The sequence below is a fragment of the Pelodiscus sinensis genome, chromosome 1, assembly GCF_049634645.1.
Source record: "Pelodiscus sinensis isolate JC-2024 chromosome 1, ASM4963464v1, whole genome shotgun sequence".
NCBI classification, from domain to species: Eukaryota; Metazoa; Chordata; order Testudines; family Trionychidae; genus Pelodiscus; species Pelodiscus sinensis.
Genome location: NC_134711.1, coordinates 132,698,982 through 132,718,839, shown reverse-complemented (window position 1 = coordinate 132,718,839; position 19,858 = coordinate 132,698,982). Strand labels below are relative to the sequence as shown.

At 49.4% G+C, this 19,858-nt stretch overlaps 1 protein-coding gene across 3 annotated transcripts; it reads left to right on the top strand.

Annotated features, from left to right (window-relative positions):
- On the top strand, positions 1-14,565 carry NECAP1 (NECAP endocytosis associated 1). 3 transcript variants are annotated; one of them, XM_075901814.1, is made up of 8 exons: positions 1-197; positions 3,338-3,438; positions 3,588-3,692; positions 8,697-8,778; positions 9,752-9,860; positions 9,950-10,136; positions 11,047-11,146; positions 12,148-14,565. In XM_075901814.1, the coding sequence occupies exons 1-8, from the start codon at positions 100-102 to the stop codon at positions 12,194-12,196; spliced, it is 831 nt and encodes a 276-aa protein (XP_075757929.1). In that variant the 5' UTR covers positions 1-99; the 3' UTR covers positions 12,197-14,565. The 3 variants fall into 3 exon arrangements, with proteins under 3 accessions (XP_075757929.1, XP_075757920.1, XP_075757909.1); XM_075901805.1 differs by lacking the exon at positions 1-197 and adding an exon at positions 1,100-1,848 and having other exon boundaries at positions 12,830-14,565; XM_075901794.1 differs by lacking the exon at positions 1-197 and adding an exon at positions 1,103-1,848.
- Positions 14,566-19,858: the final 5,293 nt, after the last annotated feature.

Below are 19,858 nucleotides of genomic sequence, written 5' to 3'. Positions count from 1 at the left end.
AGCTTCCTTTGCCTTTAACAAAAATGGCGGCGAGACGCAGCCCCGGTTACTAGACCCCCGCCCCCCGTTCGCTCCGCCCGCCGGGGTCTCAGATCCGAGATGGCGGCGGCCGAGGCGGAGTACGAGTCCATCCTGTGCGTGAAGCCCGATATCAGCGTCTACCGGATCCCGCCGCGGGCCTCCAACCGGGGATACAGGTAGCGGCCCGGCGCGCCCGGCCTGTCCCGGGATGGGGCAGCGTCACCCGCTTGCTGCTGCCCCGAGCGCGGCGGCCAGGCCCCGCCACGGCACCTGCTGGGCAGCCCCGCCGCCCTATCGCCCGGGCTCCGCTCTGGGGAAGCGCGGCGCGGAGCCGCAGGGGCTGGGGGCCGCTCTGCCCCCCCTTCTCCCCGCGGCGCCAGGCAAGTGAACCGCCGCCTCCCGCCCGCCCGACACCCGGGCGCCTTTGGCAGACGCGGGCCAGGCTGCCGCTGCCCTTGTTCTCCGCCTGCGCGGGGCCGGTCCCGGCAAGCGAGTCGGGCGGGGGGTCCTGCGAGACGCGTGTTTCTCCCCCCGCCTCAGAGTCTCAACATGGGCAGCGGAGCAGAGGCCGCTCCGGCGATGCCGTTTTGCCCCTCCCCGTCCGCCCGGCTAGTTTCACTGCCCGCACGCCGGGCCGTGTCGCAGCCTCAGCCCGAGTCCAGGCGCTGCGCGGATCGGGGGGCTGATGCTGCAAGGGAAGGGAAGGGAAAATGGCCCCGTATTCACCAGTCCTGCTGTGTGCGCGCCCCTGAGTCATGCGGTACCTGCTCTCTTGAGTGGCATCTGTGTTTTACCTCCCATTATCCCGGCAGATGCGGGGTGGCCATGGAAGAGGGAGCTGGGCTCTTGAGCTGTCACAGGATTGTTTGGAGTCAGAGCCACTTGCTCAGCCTGGATAAGCAGAGGGCTGGAGAGCAAATGCTCCTATGTACAATACCTGCCCTCCCACCGACCCTCTTTGAGCAAGTCAGTGCAGTCTGGCTGAGGGATGCTGAGCACTTGCATCTTTGTTGGCTTCTGCTGGGGTAGTGGATGCTGTGCTTCTCTGAGCATCAGAACTGAAACCTGCCTCATGTGCTTCATTGTTTTTTTTTTTTTTTTTTTATGGAGGAAAATCTTCTTTCCCTGTTGCAGAAGTTTGGGGATTAACTTATACAGATTGTTTTGATTCAAAATAAATAATTTCAATTCCCAGCCTGACTCCTGTCCTCAGTTACACCTGCACAACTTCTGACAGCAAGAGAGAATGGACTTTAGCTAAAAGCGGAGCTTCGCCTGCACAGAGCCTTTTCATAGTGGTGTATGAGCCAGAAGGAATTCATCTTGAACCTCACATCCTGGGATGAATTTCCGTGGCTAGTAGTTAGCAATAGAGATGTCCATGTGTAGACAATTACACGATAAAATGATATGCTGGGGCTTATTGATAAATCCTATCGACCACATGGACACACCTCTCCCCCCGCTGCCTCTATACAAGAGGCAGAAAGGGGGGTGGGTGGGAGCCAACTTTTAAGTCTGCTTCCCCATTATCACCAGATCCTGCACAGCCACCTGTTCCCCCACCCTCCCATGCCTCTGCCTCTGATAGAGAGGTAGCAGTGCAGAGGGTGAGGGGGGCAGGCGGGAGCTGGTACACATGGAAAGCTGGCATTTAAGCCAGCTCCCCGCACGTATCAACTTCCAGAGAACCGCTTATCACCCAGCCCCCGCCCCCCGTGCTGCTGCTTCTCTATCAGTGTGTAGGGGAGGCTGCTGTGGAGCTCTGTGGGACGCTGGCACAACCTCTGTCCATGGGGAATCAGATGCAGCTGCACCGGGTGGCAGGTGGAAGAGCCGCTCTGTATGGGGAGCTAGTCTTTAAACAGAAGCAGCAGTGCAGAATGGCACGGGGCTTCCCACGAGTGGGGCTGGGAGTGCACTGGCTGCTGGCCCTATCCCCTGGAGAGTATTGAATAACCACTAGGTTTTGATGCATTTACACAATTAGTTGAATAATCAATATCTAACATTCTTGGTTAGCAAATCTTTCTCTTTACCTATAGATGGACCTTATATCATCTGGAATTGCAGGATATGATTATCAAACTCCATTTTCTTAAAGTCACTGGTGTGACTGGCTTACACTAAGAAGTGTAAGTTTTGATAGCCCTAGTAATTTTTATCTTAAGTGTCACTGCAGATGCTATTCCTGGCCATATAAATATCTACTGTATTTTCCGGCGTATAAGACGACTTTTTATACTAAAAAACATCCCCCAAAAATCGGGGGTCGTCTTATACGCCAGGTATAAACATACAGGCAGTCCCTGACTTGCAGGTATGAACGGGGCTTTTCTCGCCCCGGAGGACATGGACTGCGGGACCTCGCGGTCCTGCCGCCCGTGTACTCCGGGGCAAGAAAAGCTGCTCCGCGTCTCCCTGGTCTGCAGACCAGGAAGACGCGGAGCAAAGCCGCGGAGGGGCTCTGGCAGCGGGGCAGCCCAGGCGCACCTGGGCTGCCCCGCTGCCCGAGCCCCTCCGCGGCTTTGCAAAGTCTCGGGGGAAGCCGGCAGCGGGACAGCCCAGACGCGCCATGGCTGTCCCGCTGCCGACGTCCTCAGAGTCTTGGCTCCCGGTGCCCCATGTCTGCTGGGGACCGTCTCCAGCAGACCAGGGACACCGGGAGCAAAGCCGGGGAGGCGGAGGGGTGCCGCGCTTCTGAGGCTTTGCTCTGGCAAAGCCTCAGAGGCGCGGGACCCCGCCGCGGCTGCGGCTTTGCTCCCGGTGCCCCTGGTCTGCTATGGACGGTCCCCAGCAGACCAGGGGCACCGGGAGCAAAGCCACAGAGGCGTGGCACCCCGCTGCCGCTGCGGCTTTGCTCCCTGTGTCCCTGATCTGCTTCGGGGGGGGGGGGGTGCAGCTAGTGTGCTTCCCCCCCCCCGCAGACCAGGCTTTTGTTGTGGACCCTGGGGCAGAGCAGCTGGGTTGCTGCCGGTTGGCCTCTTAAGGGGGGGTAGTCTTATACGGCGAGTATAGGCGAAAACCTATGTTTTAACTAGAAAATTAGGGGGTCATCTTATACGCCCAGTCACCTTATACGCCGGAAAATACGGTAATCCATTCTCTAAAATCCCTTAATTGGTTTGCTTTAGTAACATCCTGCAGCAGAGAGTTCCATAGGTTAATTATACAGTATGTGAAAGTGTGGCTTTCTGTTCATTTTAATCATACTCTGTTTAATGTCAGAGGGCCTCATTGTTTTCCTGGAACAGAATGGGGTAAATTGTGATTATAGTGTGGTTTCCTTCTCTAAGTTGTTCATTTCTCCTTCTAGGGCATCTGACTGGAAACTTGACCAACCAGACTGGACAGGACGTCTCCGTGTCACATCAAAAGGCAAAATAGCATACATAAAGCTAGAGGATAAAGTTTCAGGTAAGGCAAGGTGAGGGTGTGAAGTTATGGCTGCCCCTTCTGAATTACCCTGCTGGGGCACGCTTGTTAATAGCTCAGCATAGCACTTTTCTTGATGGGAAAGACTATATGGAGTTCCTTTCCTTAACTCCCTGCCCTTTTCCCCCCAGGGGAGCTCTTTGCTCAAGCTCCAATAGACCAGTTCCCTGGCATTGCAGTGGAGACTGTGACAGATTCCAGCCGGTACTTTGTCATCCGAATTCAGGATGGGAATGGTGAGTAGAAAGAGAAGATGCCATGTGGTGCAGCAGAGGGTGTGTTATGGAAAGGTGAATACAAATTAGGTAGGTCAGGGCCCAGACACATTTATTTCTCCGGGGTCCTTGACCCTTGCTTTGGCCTAGGCCTCCTCTTCTTCCAAGGCCTTGCCCCTCCTCTGACTCTTACCACATCTCTTCTTGCCCTCTACACTAAGCATGCCCCACCCTCACACAACCCTCGCCCCCTCAATGCCTCCAGACTAGGGATGTTAAATATCAGTTAATTGAATAATCGATTAACCTCATGAATTCTTATCGGTTAGTTGACTATTCTATAGTCCCTAGGCAGCCCCTGTCCAGGAGGGAGAGGTCTGAGCTCCTGGACCTGGCACGAGCCAGAACTGAGCCAGGCTGCCTGCCCACCTGGCTTCTAATACGCTTTAAATGCAGAGCCACAGTGGGGTAGGTCTAGGACCCAGTGTGAGCCAGAATTGAGCTGGACTGCTGGCCAGCTAGCTAAAAAATTTATTGTCAAGGGATAGGGAGAAATGCGTGTAGTCTATAGCATTAACCTATAAGCTTTTGCCTATTGGTTAATCGACTAGGCTGTGTCTACACTGGGCCACTTATTCCGGAAAAGCAGCCGCTTTTCTGGAATAACTTGCCAGCTGTCTACACTGGCCGCTTGCTTTTCCGGAAAAGCAATGACGATCTACTGTAAAATTGTCAGTGTTTTTCCGGAAAAACTATGCTGCTCCCGTTCGGGCAAAAGTCCTTTTCCAGAAAAACTGTTCCGGAAAAGGGCCAGTGTAGACAGCATAGTAGTCTTTTCCGCAAAAAAGCCCTGATTGTGAAAATTATGATCGGGGCTTTTTTCCGGAAAAGCACGTCTACATTGGCCACAGACGCTTTTCCGGAAATACTGCTTTTCCGGAAAAGCATCCTGCCGATGTAGACGCGCTTTTTCTGGAAATAATTATAACGGAAAACTGTTCCGTTTTAAGCATTTCCGGAAAAGGGTGCCAGTGTAGATGTAGCCCTATAGTATTACATCCCTCCTCCGGACTGCTGCTGAGGAAGCCGATCATGGTGGGTAAGAGGCCCATCAGCAGGTAGGAGGTGCGATCCACAGGGCTGCTGGTCAATGTTCCCTCCTAAGACTTTCCATCTGCGAGCGGAGTGAGTTTTGTCTTGTGTGCTTGTAAAAATAAAACTAATACTTGAGAATTTTTAGTGGCCAATGTGGTACCCCAGGAGCAACGGAGCAACCACCATGCAGCCCTGGCCGCAGCCCTGGCCGCAGCTCTATTAAGTATGTGTTTTGACTATCAGTTGGTGGTTCTTCACCTTTTGCATATCTGTAGAATGGCCGGAGCCCACACTTCCTATATCAGAGCGAGACTGAACTCAGTTGGATAGGATAGGTTAATGTTGAACTCTGTAAAATGTTGTAACAGTTTGATCTGTTTTTTAAATTCATAACTGGTCAAATATGCTTCTTGAGCCACCAAGTTTCTACTCAGTTCTGTTTCATCCTGTGATATAATGCATTTATTACTAATTAGTGCTGAGTTAGTTATTCCTTGAAGATTTTTAGTTTAGTTTTGGTTTCTCTTTGGTTATATTACACAATGTTTCCATCTCTGTGTTTCCTGTATGTCTGACTTGCATTTCTTGAAAATCATCTATAAGGACTGGCAGCTCTTGCTTGGATTGGAGCCATTGAAATTTGCAAGTGTCATATGACTTTTTTGTTAGATTGCTTTTATGAATTAGGCAGCTTTACAGTACATCTTTCGTTATAAGCCTCATATCTGTGCATGGGGACGTGTACTGTTCTACAGAAGCTTCAAATCAATGACTTGAGCAAATCACTTGCTCAGCAAGTTACTGCTGCATTGCATATAGGGGTATTAAGGACTAGTCAACTAGTAAATGCTTATTGGATAGTCAACTATCGGAGGCAGGGGAAAGGGGGGTACTTCAAAGGGGTAGAGCCACACGAAGCCCAGGACTGTGCATACCCAGTACCCCCTTTCAGTGTCTGCATTTCAAAGGGGCAGCACTGCCCATCGACTAATTGAATAGTCAGTGCAAAAATGCATCTACTATTTGATTTGTGAATTACATGCCACTTAACATCCTTAGTTGAATATAACAAATTGATTAACCATATCCGAAATCAACAAGTAGTCCTGTGGTACCTTAAAGACTAACAGAATTTTAGGATTCTGAGCTTTCGTGGGTATGATCCACTTCATCAGATGAGTTGGAGAAATATCAATAAATCTTTAGAGGGGGGGGTGTGTGTGTGTGTGTGTGTGTGTGTGTGTGTGTGTGTGTGTGTGTGTGTGTGTGGTCTCGTGTACTTTACACATGTCAGCTCAGTCTCCTGCACCGAAGAGTTGGATCTAACCTGACATTGTACAGGGCATGGAGAGATGCCATATGCAATTTCTTCCCTACTATTTAATTTCCCCTTGTGTGCATGAATCTTTGTTTAGTTTCCTTTGGACTCTTGCCTAGTGTTTGTGTTTGCTTGATAGCCCTACCTAATTTTTCCTTTGGTTTTTAACCTGTGCCTAACTTATTTGTTTGCTTTTGTCTCCTGTTCTTTTTCTGTAAGCTTTACCTAAAAAACACATTACCTTTCTTCCTCTTTATTTGAACAATCCTATTTCCTTTAACATGACTCATGTCTATGATATTCTAGCTTTCATACTAGCCCCTTGACCGCCAGATGGGTATCTGAAACCAAGCTGCAATGGCCACTCGCATTACTAGGTAGCCTTAGTTCCCAATATGGAGCTACCCAACCACTTTTAGAAAAATCTGTTTCCTGTTTGGCAGGCCTCGTTATAAATCATGGTAATTGCAACTTCTTGGTCTGAGAACCAGCTCATACCTTTCCCCAAGCATAAATTAAACATCCACAGGATCTGAACAGAAAATGAAGGTCCCTTTCCAGCTATTTCATTTAAAGAGTCAAGACTTTTCAAGTATGAGAATAAGAGGCTGAAAATCTTGCTCTTTGTGGTGTTTAATTTTTAATTACATTGTTTTAAAAAATTAATGATGAACGTTTTGGGAAAGGGATTTCTTTGTTAAAGATTCAGTACCTCTGTTTAGTCCATTCAGCTGTGAGAGCCCTTCCCCAGGGCTGGAGCTGTGGCTAGGGCCACATAGTGACTGCCCAGCTCCTCCCAGAGCTGGAGCCAGGCTACGGTGCAGCTGCTCCTGGGGCCAGGGCTGCAGTGTAACAAGGTAGGAGTGTCGTGTGTACACTGAGGCCTCATGTTTAGTGTGATGGAACAGGGTACAAGACAAGAGCAAGGAGGTATATCGTATGGAAGACAGACCTGTGAATGGACAAGAAGTGTTGTCATAAGTGTTTGAGGCCAACCAACCAGTTAATGAAGATGTGTTAGGAAAGAGCGTCCAGAGAGGAAAACAGAAGAGATTTTTTTAAAAGGTAAAGGTAGATATGGGAAGAGAAAGCAAAGTGGGAGAAGGGAGCAGGAAAAGACAGAGAGAAGAAGAAAATTTGAACTTTCAGAAGTTGTTGTTGTTGCTTTGAAATGCTTCAGATTTATGCCAAAGGTCAAGATGAGAGCATTCAAAAACTAGCATTAAGTACAGAAGCATTCCCCCAAAGCATGGGCACTGAGGCCTGTCCACCAGAGACATGAAGAGCTAGTTGAGGGGCTGCCGGAGCTGGGCTGCAGCCCAGGCTGCAGCCCTGGCTCCAGCCCCAGCACACAGGGAGCCACCCGCCTCACAGTCCTGCCCCAGGAGCAGCTGGGCAGCCACCATGCAGCCCTGGCCCCAACTTCAGCCTTTCTGTGTGGTGGTTGCAGGAGCTAGAGCCTGAACTGCAGTGTGGATACACCAAGGGTTGGGACAGGGGACATGGGACACCCCGACCTTGGCCCCTGGAGCAGTCGCACCGCAGCCCGGCTGCCATGCAGCCTGTCCCAGAAGCAGCTGAGCAACCACTATGTGGCCTTGGTCCCCCACTCCCCCACCCAGCCCACGGCTACCACTTACCCGCCACGTCCAAGGAAGGTGAATGCTGCTACGCAGTTCTGCTGAGGAGGTGGATGGGATTAAATTTCTTTGTGTGCTCCTGCGCAGGTATGCCGCCTGGAGAGAATTTAGCCACTGGTGGGTGCCGCTATTTTTCTTGTAGGTGCTCCAGGGCTAGGGTTGCCAGATGGTTTAACCAAAAATACAGAACACCCCCCCCCCACCCTCCATCTGGGGGGCGGGGGGGTGGGATGGGGGGAAAGGGGCAAGACCAAAATTGTTGAGCAAAAACAAAAGATCCCCAATAGTTAGTAAGCAAAAATAAATAAATAAAACAAAACAGTATTAAAACAGCATGGCCCCTTTAAGTTCATGCAGAGTCGGGATAGGGATAGGAAGAGGAGAGGTTGAGCACTAAGATCCAGGGAAGGCATTGCTTCCCCTTGCTCTGGTCTTTAGGCTTTTTGCTGGCGACCATCTTGTTTTCTTGGTTGAGCCAGAAGAGAGCTTCCCTGCGGAACCAGGTAAGCAAGGGGTTCGAGGCGGGAGGGGCGTGGGCTTGGCCCAGTTGCTGAGTGTGTCGTAGGGTTGCCACGTGTCCAGTATTTTTGCTTCCTGGCAGGGGGGAAAAAACCAAAATACTGGACATTTTTACCAGACAGGAGGCAAAAATACTGGACACCTGGCAACCCTATTCAGGGCTGGAGCACCGAAGGAGTCCTCCTTTGCCCTGAACTATAGGTGTGATCTGGCTATAGCTTGATAACTGAATTACGTGGGTGCTAGCTGCTCTGAGTTGTGTGTGTTTGGAATGGTGAGGTGGCTGGGCTATATGCTCATGGATGAGACTTGGGGGGTTGCAGTAGGCCGTGCAGGGTTGGCGCATTGGCAAGCGAGGGTATGTGATGTCTAGGCAAAGAGGGAGTTGATACATTGGGCCAATAAGGAATTGGCAAGGTTTCTTCTCTGCTGCTGACAGCTATTTCCTACCAGGGCGAAGCGCTTTCATTGGCATCGGCTTCTCAGACCGGGGTGATGCTTTTGACTTCAATGTCTCCCTGCAGGATCACTTCAAGTGAGTCCCATCTCCCCATGGGCATTGTTTCTCTACCTACTGATATTCAGTATGTCATGGGTGCTCACCCATGGTGCTGTGGGGGCAGGATTCCCTTGGGTAGCCCGCCCTGCACTTGAGGACACTGTCTCTCAAGGAAGAGCTCAGAGTTAACTTGGGTCATGGAGTTGGTCTAGCCCAGGGGAACCTTTTTTGGGTCAGGGGCTGCTGACCCACAGAAAAATCAGTAGGGGGCCGCACACAAGTGAGAAGCAAAAACAAACAAAAAACCCTCACTGCTATGGCCCCTGGCTGAGAAGCAGAAAGACATTTCCCCCCTCCCACACACACACACACACACACATGTTCTCCTTGTATAGCAGAGCGTAGGAGGACCCAGGCTAGTGGATTTTGTGGTGGAAATGCCTCCAGGCAGCACTTCACTGCACCAGCCAAGGGGAGGAGAAAGGGCAGTGCATGGAGCCATTTCCTCCCCCGTCAGGTGGAGCCTGTGGATCCGATCTGGCTCTGGCTTTCCTGACTAGCCCATGAGGCTCAGGGTTCCTTCCCCTTCAACAGGCAGCTGGCACTGGCACTTGAGCTCTGTGAGGGCTGAAGCACCAGTGTGGGCTCGCCAAAGCTGGTGGGGGGAGGGGGGAGAGAGAGCCTCAGGGGCTGGATCCAGACAAGCTAGGGGCCAGCTCTGGCCCCTGAGCCTTAGATTCCCCACTCCTTGTCTAGTCTCTGATGTGGCAGTCTCCCAATTGCTGTACAGCAGGGCAGGATGAGATGGTTGGGATGTACTGTAGTATTAAAAGGTCTGTCCTTTTGGGGACATGGTAGCCTGAATTTTGCTCCCCATCTGTAGTGCTGACACTTCAAGATAGTGGTAGGGGTAAAGCCAAACAAGATGGTTCCCAGCAGCAAATTTCCGACGGCCCCTTTAAGGCCCCCACTTGTTAAGGACTCTCAACTGTTCCTTCCTTGAATCCAGATGGGTGAAGCAGGAGACGGAAATTTCCAAGGAGTTCCAGGAAACTGACACACGCCCCAAGCTGGACCTAGGGTTCAAAGAAGGACAGACCATCAAACTAAGCATTGGGGTAAGGATCTCCCCAGCCCAGCCAACTCTGTGCCAAACCATATATTCTGCTAGAGAACCCTCTTCCAGCCCATTTCTCTGTCATTGCAGAACATGCCCACAAAGAAAGGAGGGGCACTCAAACCCCGTGCAGTTGGACTGGGGGGGCTGAACCTGCTCCCGCCTCCTCCAGGTGGCAAAATCACTGTCCCTCTGGTCCCTCCCCCATCTTCGACAGCCATTTCCAACCATGTGACGCCGCCACCAGTGTTGAAATCCAGCAACATGGGTAATGCTGGTAAGTGCCGAGCATGGACAGGTGGGATCACCAGCCTGCGGCAACTTATTCTAGTTCAAACAGGAATTCCCCTAGGGAAGCGCTCTGGCCTCTGTTACATAAGGGGGTGGGTTAGCTGAACCATGCTCCATTCTGACCTGGGAATTAGTGAGTCTCTCCAGCCCTCTCGGTTGCCCATTTGGTCACTGGTTTGAGGCCAGCCCTGATCCGCACCTAATCTAAAGTAGTTCCCTTCGGTTCGGTGTCACACATGCAACAAGTGGGGGTCTCAGTTCTGTGCCATGAAGCTAATGTTCTTGGCCTAAATCTCCATAATGAGGCTGAGAGTTGTGATGGTGCATAAGGATTGAATGCGACACGAAGATGGCACAACCCTGAGATGCTTGCAGCAAAACTCAGCTGGAAACATGGTGGAGACCAAGCAAGAATAGCTAGGCTGTGTCTAGACTGCAGGGTTTTTTAGAAAAAAGTAGACTTTTTTGAAAAAACATCACCTGCGTCTAGACTACAGCCGCGTTCTTTCGAAATTAAATCGAAAGAACGCGGCTTTTCTTTCAACAGCGGTACTCCTCATTTCACGAGGAAGAACGCCTTTTTTCAAAAGTGTTCTTTCGAAAAAAGGTGTTCTTGAATGCAAACAGGGCTTTTTCGAAAGAGAACTGCGGCTTGCTTTTTCGAAAGTACTGCTTGCAGTCTAGATGCTCTTTTTTGAAAGAGGCTTGCAGTCTAGACGTAGCCCTAGTGATATAGTGCTGGAACTTTGATATAACTTCTGGAGACAATTGCCTCTACACATGCTTAGTGTCTTTCAATAGCAGTGACCTTGCAGATAATGGAATTTAAATACTCCATGACTGTAAATTCCTTTTATTAATAGTATTTGAGTGTATTTATCTTTTCCTGCCCTCAGATATCCTGTTAGATTTGGACTCTCCTGCATCCATCTCTAAGGCACCTGCTGCTGTTTCAGCCACAACAGACCTCTGGGGGGACTTCAGCACTGCATCCAGGTAACAAGCAGGGAAGTGGATAGAACATCAAGTACATGAGAAGGAAGGGAGCATTTGAGGGCAGGGCTGTGTGGGAAGCCCAGGGCTGGAATAGCAGGGGGCTGCAGGGCAGGACTGAGGGGCACTGGCAGGGCTGTGTGGGAAGCCCAGGGCTGGAATAGCAGGGGGCTGCAGGGCAGGACTGAGGGGCACTGGCAGGGCTGTGTGGGGATCCCAGGGCTGGAATAGCAGGGGGGCTGCAGGGCAGGGCTGAGGGGCACTGGCAGGGCTGTGTGGGGATCCCAGGGCTGGAATAGCAGGGGGCTGCAGGGCAGGACTGAGGGGCACTGGCAGGGCTGTGTGGGGAGCCCAGGGCTGGAATAGCAGGGGGGCTGCAGGGCAGGGCTGAGGGGCACTGGCAGGGCTGTGTGGGGATCCCAGGGCTGGAATAGCAGGGGGCTGCAGGGCAGGACTGAGGGGCACTGGCAGGGCTGTGAGGGGAGCCCAGGGCTGGAATAGCAGGGGGCTGCAGGGCAGGGCTGAGGGACACTGGCAGGGCTGTGTGGGGATCCCAGGGCTGGAATAGCAGGGGGCTGCAGGGCAGGACTGAGGGGCACTGGCAGGGCTGTGAGGGGAGCCCAGGGCTGGAATAGCAGGGGGCTGCAGGGCAGGGCTGAGGGGCACTGGCAGGGCTGTGTGGGGATCCCAGGGCTGGAATAGCAGGGGGCTGCAGGGCAGGACTGAGGGGCACTGGCAGGGCTGTGAGGGAAGCCCAGGGCTGGAATAGGAGGGGGCTGCAGGACAGGACTGAGGGGCACTGACAGGGCTGTGAGGGGAGTCTAGGGCTGGAATAGCAGGGGGCTGCAGGACTGACGGGCACTGGCAGGACTGTGAGGGGAGCCCAGGGGTGGGATAGCAGGGGGCTGCGGAGCAGAACTGGGGGGCACTGGCAGAGCTGCATAGGTGAGAGAGCAATCCCAGGACTGGAACTGTCCCCTCTGATGGCCTTTTTGTCCTTTCAGCGCTGTTCCAAATCAGGCTCCTCAGCAGTCCAACTGGGTCCAGTTCTGAATGGCCAAGGCAGTGGAGTGGGAACCAACAAGTGACCAAGAGGGTCTAGGGGCATCAAATGGGATGGGAGGTATCCCAGCCTCTCAGACTTCTGTCAAAAATCCTGGACAATCTTTCCTTCTAAAGTTTCCACTTCAGTTGGGACTGAGTTTTGATCTCGCAGTCAAACTGCCAGACATCGAGGGAACATCTCAAAATTTGCTATGTGATAGCCAGGGGGAGGAAGGGAGTTACAGCTCCTCTACATGCCTGGCTATTGAGCAGTGCATCCCGTCTCTTGTTTCTGAGCTGTCAGTATAGGAAAATCAAGAATCTATAATGAGGGGTATGTGAGGAGGGGGTGAAGGTGTCTAAGAGCTTTTAAACGCTTCCTCTGGCTAGGGCCAGCTTCCTCCCACTGTTAAAAACCTTCCACAGGTATTGTACAGTAAAGATCCAAATCACTACAGCTTGGCTGGAAGGACTGAAGGCTCTTAGTATGTCATGCAGCTGTGTTTGTGCTCTGGTTATATTGATGGATTTGCTACAGCCCTAACATAGGAACAGCGAGGAGATTGGAGTGGTCTGCCTTCTGCATGTCTGTGGCTGAGCCATAACCACCTCCATGTGCTTTCTCCTTGCTCTGATATGCAGATCTTGAAGGGTGTTTGCTGTGGCTTTGGGAGAGGAGACAAGTCCATGGATAGACCAACCTGCCTGGAGGCCACAGACTGGCACTTCATGATTTATGATGTTCCCTTACTTGGTTTGTTCTTTTAGAAGCTGATCTTGGTGCTGCTTTGCTTCTTACCCTCCAGAGCACTCTCCTGCTCCCCTCCCCCACTGAGCTCTCAACATGCCTTTGAGCGGTTTTAACTGGAAGGGTGTATAAATGCCTGTTTTTATAACTGTACAGTCATGCTAGTGTGTGGCTGGTTAGCAACTGGATTATTCCACCTCCATCAGCACTTCATCTTCCTGCCCATCTCCCTAGCCTCAGTTGGGATGTGTCCTGGTGAAACACCTGTATCTGGCAGTGCTGGTGATGTGTGCTGAAATCATTTGCAATTACAACAATTTCTCTGTGCCCATACATAGCTCAAGCTGCACTGGGGGACAGTGTGGAAGGGGCAGATCCCATTGGACACCCCACACTCTGTTGGATTACAGGTGGGAAGCTGGCTGGACCCTGACTAGGGTCTGGTCTTACATGACATTTGGACTACAACAGTTGGGCCCTTTGGGGCCTGGCTGCTCCCTCCCTGTAGCCTTCTACCTGGTGGGATTTAGTTGCCATGATGATTTAATGTCTTTGAACTCCCCTGTGTCACCCAAGCCCTTCTTCAGGGCATACAAAATTGCTGAGGCAAAGATCTTGTACCTCATCCCTTGTTCTGTGTGGGAGGCTCTTTAAGCCTCTTGCTTTTGTAACTACTCCCCAGCAGTATTTCCTTGTGAAAGCAAGTAGACTCTCGTGGCAATATAGTTTAACAAGGAAAAACCCAGGGAATCCTGGCCCTCCTACCTGCTTCTTTTGTATGGGCTTCAGTGGGGTCCCTAGCAGTGTAGCCAGTCTCCTCAACCCTCCTGTACCTGGGATCCACTTTCTAGAACACTAGGCTTGGACTTAACCCTGGAAGCATTAAAACTGAATAGTAGAGTTTCTGCCCTCCACCCTTAAAGTACCAGGGCTAGCACTCTTAAAAAGGGAGCAGCTAATTGGACACTTTGTACTTCCAGTTAGTCTCCACTCTTTTTTCCTCTCTCCTGTTGTGATTGTAGACTACCTCTGCAGGTTTGCTGGTACCATGGGCATTGAGAGGCCAATTTGCACTTGGAGCATCTCTCTGGGAAGCAGCAATTATTTTGACAGCACTTGTGGGAATGCCATATCTTTCTAAAGCTGCTGCAGTTCCACTCATGGCAGTGGGGACCAGACTGCTGGCTTGGTTGGATGTATTTGAATTAGCTGCCTATTCCAGTCCCCTTCCCCCCCCTCCACTATATTTTCCCTTCTTGATATTTGCTCCTGAACCTCGTTGTTTTGAGCTTCCTGTCTCGGAGGCTTCCCTTTTTCCTATGCATTTGTTACGTGGATGGGTGCAAATCATTAACCCCTTCCTCTCCCAGTGTTCTGTACACCAGGCCACGTGCCCTGGTGATTGGCTCAAATCTTCCATATCAGTGGTAGGTCCAGTCATTTCAAAACTAAGGAAGTTAGCAACTAACCAGGAGCCTCTCCCTCTGTGTAGTCTCTTAGCTAGTATTCTGGAGCTAATATATTATGTATTTGAAAAGCTGAAGAAGCATACATTAAAGATATATGTATATAAAGCATAAAATGTACTGGTGCAATAATGGTAATTAAACAAGAAAAACTGGAAAATGAACTCTGTTTCTCTAAACAAAGTGAATTTTGTGCTTGGGCTGTAGTCCTGTTGTCTGAAGGCCTGTGTTTGTATCTAAGAACTGCCATACTTGGTCACATGCTGCTTCATCAAGTCCAGCATCCTGTCTCTGAAAATGGCCAGTGCCAGTAGGTTCTTAATACATTTAAAACGTTGGTGCGCAGGAGGGGAGACCCTGCACAAGCCAGGACAGCTAATTCCTGGCTCGCACTGGTCTCGTTCCCCCTCCTGCTGTGCACCAGCCTTTTAAATGTATTAAGAGCCAGTCCCTGCTACCCCTCTGCTTCCCCTGCCCCCCATGGAGACAGTGCTGGAGGGAACTAGCTTTTAAGCCAGTACCAGCTCCTGCTGCTGATAGAGGCAGCAAGGTGGGGGAGAAGCAACTAGTTGAGGGACTAGTTGACTATCCAATCAGCTTATGCTAATCGGTTAGTTAACTAGTTGCTGATTGGAGAAAAGTGTTTGTTTGGATTTCAGTGATCTGTGGGAGAGATGTCCATACCACAAACAGCATTTGCTGCTCATTTCTCCAGTGTTACTCATGACAGAGACTTCAGGAATTGGCCCTGGAGGCTAAGAACGGCTGCAGGTACGGGGCAGTGACTATCCCTTAGTCTTGGTGTGAAGCATGTAATCAGAAGTGGCTGATAATGTCATCCTGCTATTCTGCACATGTTCTATGGAGGCCTGGTTGCCAGCTGTCAAATTCAGACAGGCCGTTTTAAAAGACCTAAAATAGGACCTGTCCATACAATCTTTTTTTTTTAATCAGACAGTAAAAAAAACAAAACAAAACAAAAACAAAAAAAAACACACTGAGTTGTGCAGTGGAGCTGAGCAGTCTCTCCTAAGGATGATAAATTAAGCGATTAACTGATCTGCATCAGCTTGTCAGTTAATGGTATCAGTTAAACTCAGTCAGCTCCTGCTGCCAAAGCAGAGCCTTGCTATGAACTCTGCAGTATTAAGCTCAGCTTTCTACTGTAGAGCCTGGAGCACGTGTAACCTTGTAATCGCTAAGATTTGTAGCGGGTATATGGTTACTATTTTCAATGATTTTTAATGTCCCTGGTATCTTCCCCCTAGGCCATGGGGGGAGTTCCAGAGAGTCTGTTTCCCAGGGCAGGGGTGGAGAGGGGCGTTCTCATAGGGCTCTCTGACCTGCAAAGACTGCTCTTCTCTGCCTCCTGCTTTGAACTCCTCTTTGGCATTGCTAATAGCTGCACAGCAGCAACTTTAGGGGGGGGGGGCGTGTGTGCAGCGTACGGCCCTGCTGGCTCCTGTTGGTTGATGGTGGGAGGAGGATACAGCAGTCTCCCACAGGCTTCCCACCAGTAAATCACAGGGGGGCAGTCACATAAACAGAAGAAATAAACTGTCCACTCCTGTGCAGGTAGAAAGGATAATTGACTATCAAATGGACCAGGCAAAACTACTAAAGCAATGGTTGACAGTGTGGCTGCTACAGTGTATGGACATTGCTGTGGCTAGGAAGCAGGTTAAACTAGCATAATGGTGTGGCTGTTGTGATGGGTGAATAAAACTGTTGAATATCGTTCACTCTTGTCCTTTGAGCCATCTGTGTATCACGTAAGAAAGTGTCTGTAAAAAGTCTGGTTGTATTTTGTTCTATACTGTCCGTAAAAATAAACTTCAGCAAGGCACCCAGCTCTTAAGGTGCCCCTGTCAACAGCAGGGCAGAAGGCAGGATGCCATGGTATGGTATTGCTACTCTTACTTTTGTGCTGGGTGACTGGAGAGCAATGGCTGCTGGCCAGGCACACAGAGGTGCCAGGGCTTTGAACTGCCAAGCCTAGAGGTGTGGAGACTCAGCCCTGGCAGGCCTAGCACAAAATAAGCACTGCGCACTTGAACTAGGAGACTGCCCATTTTTTCATTAGTATGGAAATGGAGCCGGAAATGAATGAGTGAGTAAATGTCACAAATTCAAAAGTGAAAACTGAACTTTTCACCCAAATGGGACAGTGGATTTTCTTTTAATCATGCCACCTCACTTAAACGCAAAACGTTTGCACTCAGTATGCCAAACTACTGTATCCAGTTGTCAGATCATCAGTGGGAGCAGGCGCCACTTTAAATCAAAGCATAGTAACTTCAAGGTCTGTCTTCCTGGGATTGTTACAATTGCAATATGTGACAGAAGTGAAAAGCTGAAGTCTTTGTGACACACTTCAAATGTCATTCTCAAACAGCAGGGACAGGACCAGGGAAAGCAGCAGCTGTTTCTTTTGGGGGGTAATGGTGGTACTAGCTAAAAAGAAGTGGCTGTTCCAGCATGCCGAGCTGGTGAAAAGAGCATACTGGAGGAGCTTTTTCCTGGACATAAAAAGAACGATCACACTGTGAACCACATGAAACAAGGTCACCTGTCTGATTCCACATCTGTATGAAGACTGGAGGAATTTGAAGATTGCTTGTGAGTAATGCATTCCTGTTTTTAAAAATGCCAAATGTACATCTCTTGCAGTGAATGAATCGAGCAATTTAAGTGACACTGCCAAGCTGTCACTGTTAGACTTTTATGATGGTGAAATTTTCAAGGAAAAATGTTTGTGCTTAATACTATTAGAAATCTGCACCATCTGCAATTCAATCAAGTCAAGCTACAGCATTCTTATCAGTGATGTTGGAGGCACAAAGTCCTCCAGGAAGCTGTGTCATTTTGCAGTCTTCAACAGTGTGTGTCGTTGTTTGTGGCTGCCGGCATTGACCTGGTGCAGTGTTTCTCAACGAGTGGTACGAGTACCCTGAGAGGCTACTTGAAAGAAGTTGGGGGTGGAGGGTACATCAAATTTCAGTTGTGCTGGAGAAAAATGAATTTTTGTTTATTTTTGTACTTCATACCCAAAAATTTAATCAGCTACAATTAAGTTGTTTAAACAAATGTGCTGCAATGGTAGGAAAAAAAATTTGTGGCTGCGTCTAGACTGGCATGATTTTGTGCAAATACTTTTAACGGAAAAGTTTTTCTGTTAAAAGCATTTGCACAAGAGAATGTCTATACTGGTATGTGCTTTTGTGCAAAAGTATCCATGCCAGTGTAGACGCTGTCTTGTGCAAGAAAGCTCCGATGGCCATTTTAGCCATTGGGCTTTCTTGCGCAAGAAATTAACGTGGTGGTCTACACTGGCCCTCTTGCGTAAGAACACTTGCGCAAGAGGGCTTATCCCTGAACAGGAGTGTTGGAATATTTGTGCAAGAAACACTAATTTTGTACACTACAAAGTCAGTGTTCTTGCGCAAATACGCGCGGCCAGTGTAGACAGGCAGCAAGATTTTGCGCAAAATCATGCCAGGCTAGACGCAGCCTCTGTGTTTGAAAACTGTAGGTACTGGGGCTACTTATATATTTTATTTATTTACTTATTTATTTATTTTGTTATAAAGTTGAGAAACACTGACCTAGTAGACTGGCTCTAAAATGCCACTGAAAATATCCTGAAGGCAAAATTGAGAGAAGTGGGATTTTGTGATTTCTGGACTCAATCTGCTGATCAGTTTCAGTATAGCCAGATCTGGCCATCTAGCTTTTAATGATGTTCATATCAACCTACCTCTGTAAATATAAGTATTATAAAAAAAAACCCACCAACCACAATCAGCATTCACCTTGCCCCTCCAACAAATTACACTTCACAAAGCTGGCTATAGGTTACTGCTATCACCTTTCCCATTAAAGATTGCCCCCCACACAGGTATTCATATTTAATTATAACTTTGTTTAAAGATAGACATATTAACACTAATGTTGGAATCAAAGTTTTTATTTACTGGCAACCGAAGGGGCTGTATTTTTTTTTTTTTTTTTTTTTTTTTGGTCAGTCTTCTGTGCAAATGGCCTGGCTCTTGTCATAAAATTCTTACACTGGTTGATGGGGATCTAATTACATTTCACAGATGCAACTGACTCTGCACTAAATATGGCTTAAACTTAAGTGCAGCCAAGCTCAAGCTGTGTTCAGGGCCGGCTCGGACATTGGGGCTATGTCTAGACTGGCATGATTTTGCGGAAATACTTTTAATGGAAAAGTCTTTCCGTTAAAAGTATTTCCACAAAAGAGCATCCAGATTGGAAAGGATGGTTTTGCGCAAAAAGTGCTTTTGCGCAAAAGCATCCGAGGCCAGTCTAGACGCGATTTTGTGCAAGAAAGCCCCGATCGCCATTTTAGCCATCAGGGCTTTTTTGCGCAAAACAATTCTTCCCTGTCTACACTGGCCCTCTTGCGCAAGAGGGCTTTTTCCTGAGCGGGAGCATGGAAGTATTTGCACAAGAAGCACTGATTTTTGTACATTACAAAGTCAGTGCTCTTGTGCAAATTCAAGCGGCCAGTGTAGACAGCTGGCAAGTTTTTGTGCAAAAGCGGCAAAAAGCAGCTCCCTTCTCTCTGATCTTCCCTCTGTTAAAGGCCCCTGTGCTATTCTCTGTTGGTTCAATTTTCAGCAATAGAGACTGGAGCCAGTAGGCGTTACTACCACAAACCACTTAATACTAATAACAGTGATGCTGCAAACTCTGAGTAGGGGCATATTGTTTCTTTCTTTGTGTGTATATTTAGCGGTAAAGGGAGAATTGAAATTCATTGAGTCATAGAGAAGGAGTTTGCAACAAGGAGGAAAATAACTGAGTCAGGGAATTTAATGGAGCACGAGAAAGAGAATCATGAGAATTTGTTCAGGAGGGAATATCAGAGACTGGCTCCAGGGGGAAAGGAAGAGGCCTTGTTTCAGGGGATATATTGTGTTGGGTTTCAGGTACGGGGGAAACTTGGGGCAGGTGAGAGTCATGAGTGAGGATATGATTGGACTGCAGGCTTTTTTCAGCAGAAGCTTTTCCAGAAGAGATCTTCTGGAAAAGCTTATTTCGAAAGAGTGCATCCACACAGCAAAAGTGCAACGAAAAAGAGATCTTTTTTTGAAAGATAGCGTCCAGTCATTGTGGACACTATCTCGCATTTAAAGCCACCTGGACCCAGTTCAGGTAGAGCATTAGGTCAGCAGTCGCTTCCGGGTGCTGTTGCCTAAGGCTAACTGAGACACATTTTAAAGGGACCCCTCTGGACAGCCGTTTCTCAGCATCTGCTGCTTGCTTGCCTACATCTCCAAGGGACATCAAAGCTTTAGCAGTGCCAGCTCTGGTTGCCCAGCTTTTGGATTCCATAGCATACTCCTAGCCATGGAGGTGGGGCTGCCTCTGGGCATGCGATGACCTCACACTACCATGCTGCAGTTTCTGCAGCACTTTGTGCAGGCTGCC

Bases quoted from the DNA above. Each gene is read 5' to 3' on its own strand.
- NECAP1 (XM_075901794.1), top strand. From the start codon at position 1,661: ATGGAAAGCTGGCATTTAAGCCAGCTCCCCGCACGTATCAACTTCCAG. The intron at 3,693-8,696 runs GTGAGTAGAAAG...ATTTCCTACCAG, and splicing joins CCGAATTCAGGATGGGAATG to GGCGAAGCGCTTTCATTGGC. The intron at 8,779-9,751 runs GTGAGTCCCATC...CCTTGAATCCAG, and splicing joins TCCCTGCAGGATCACTTCAA to ATGGGTGAAGCAGGAGACGG.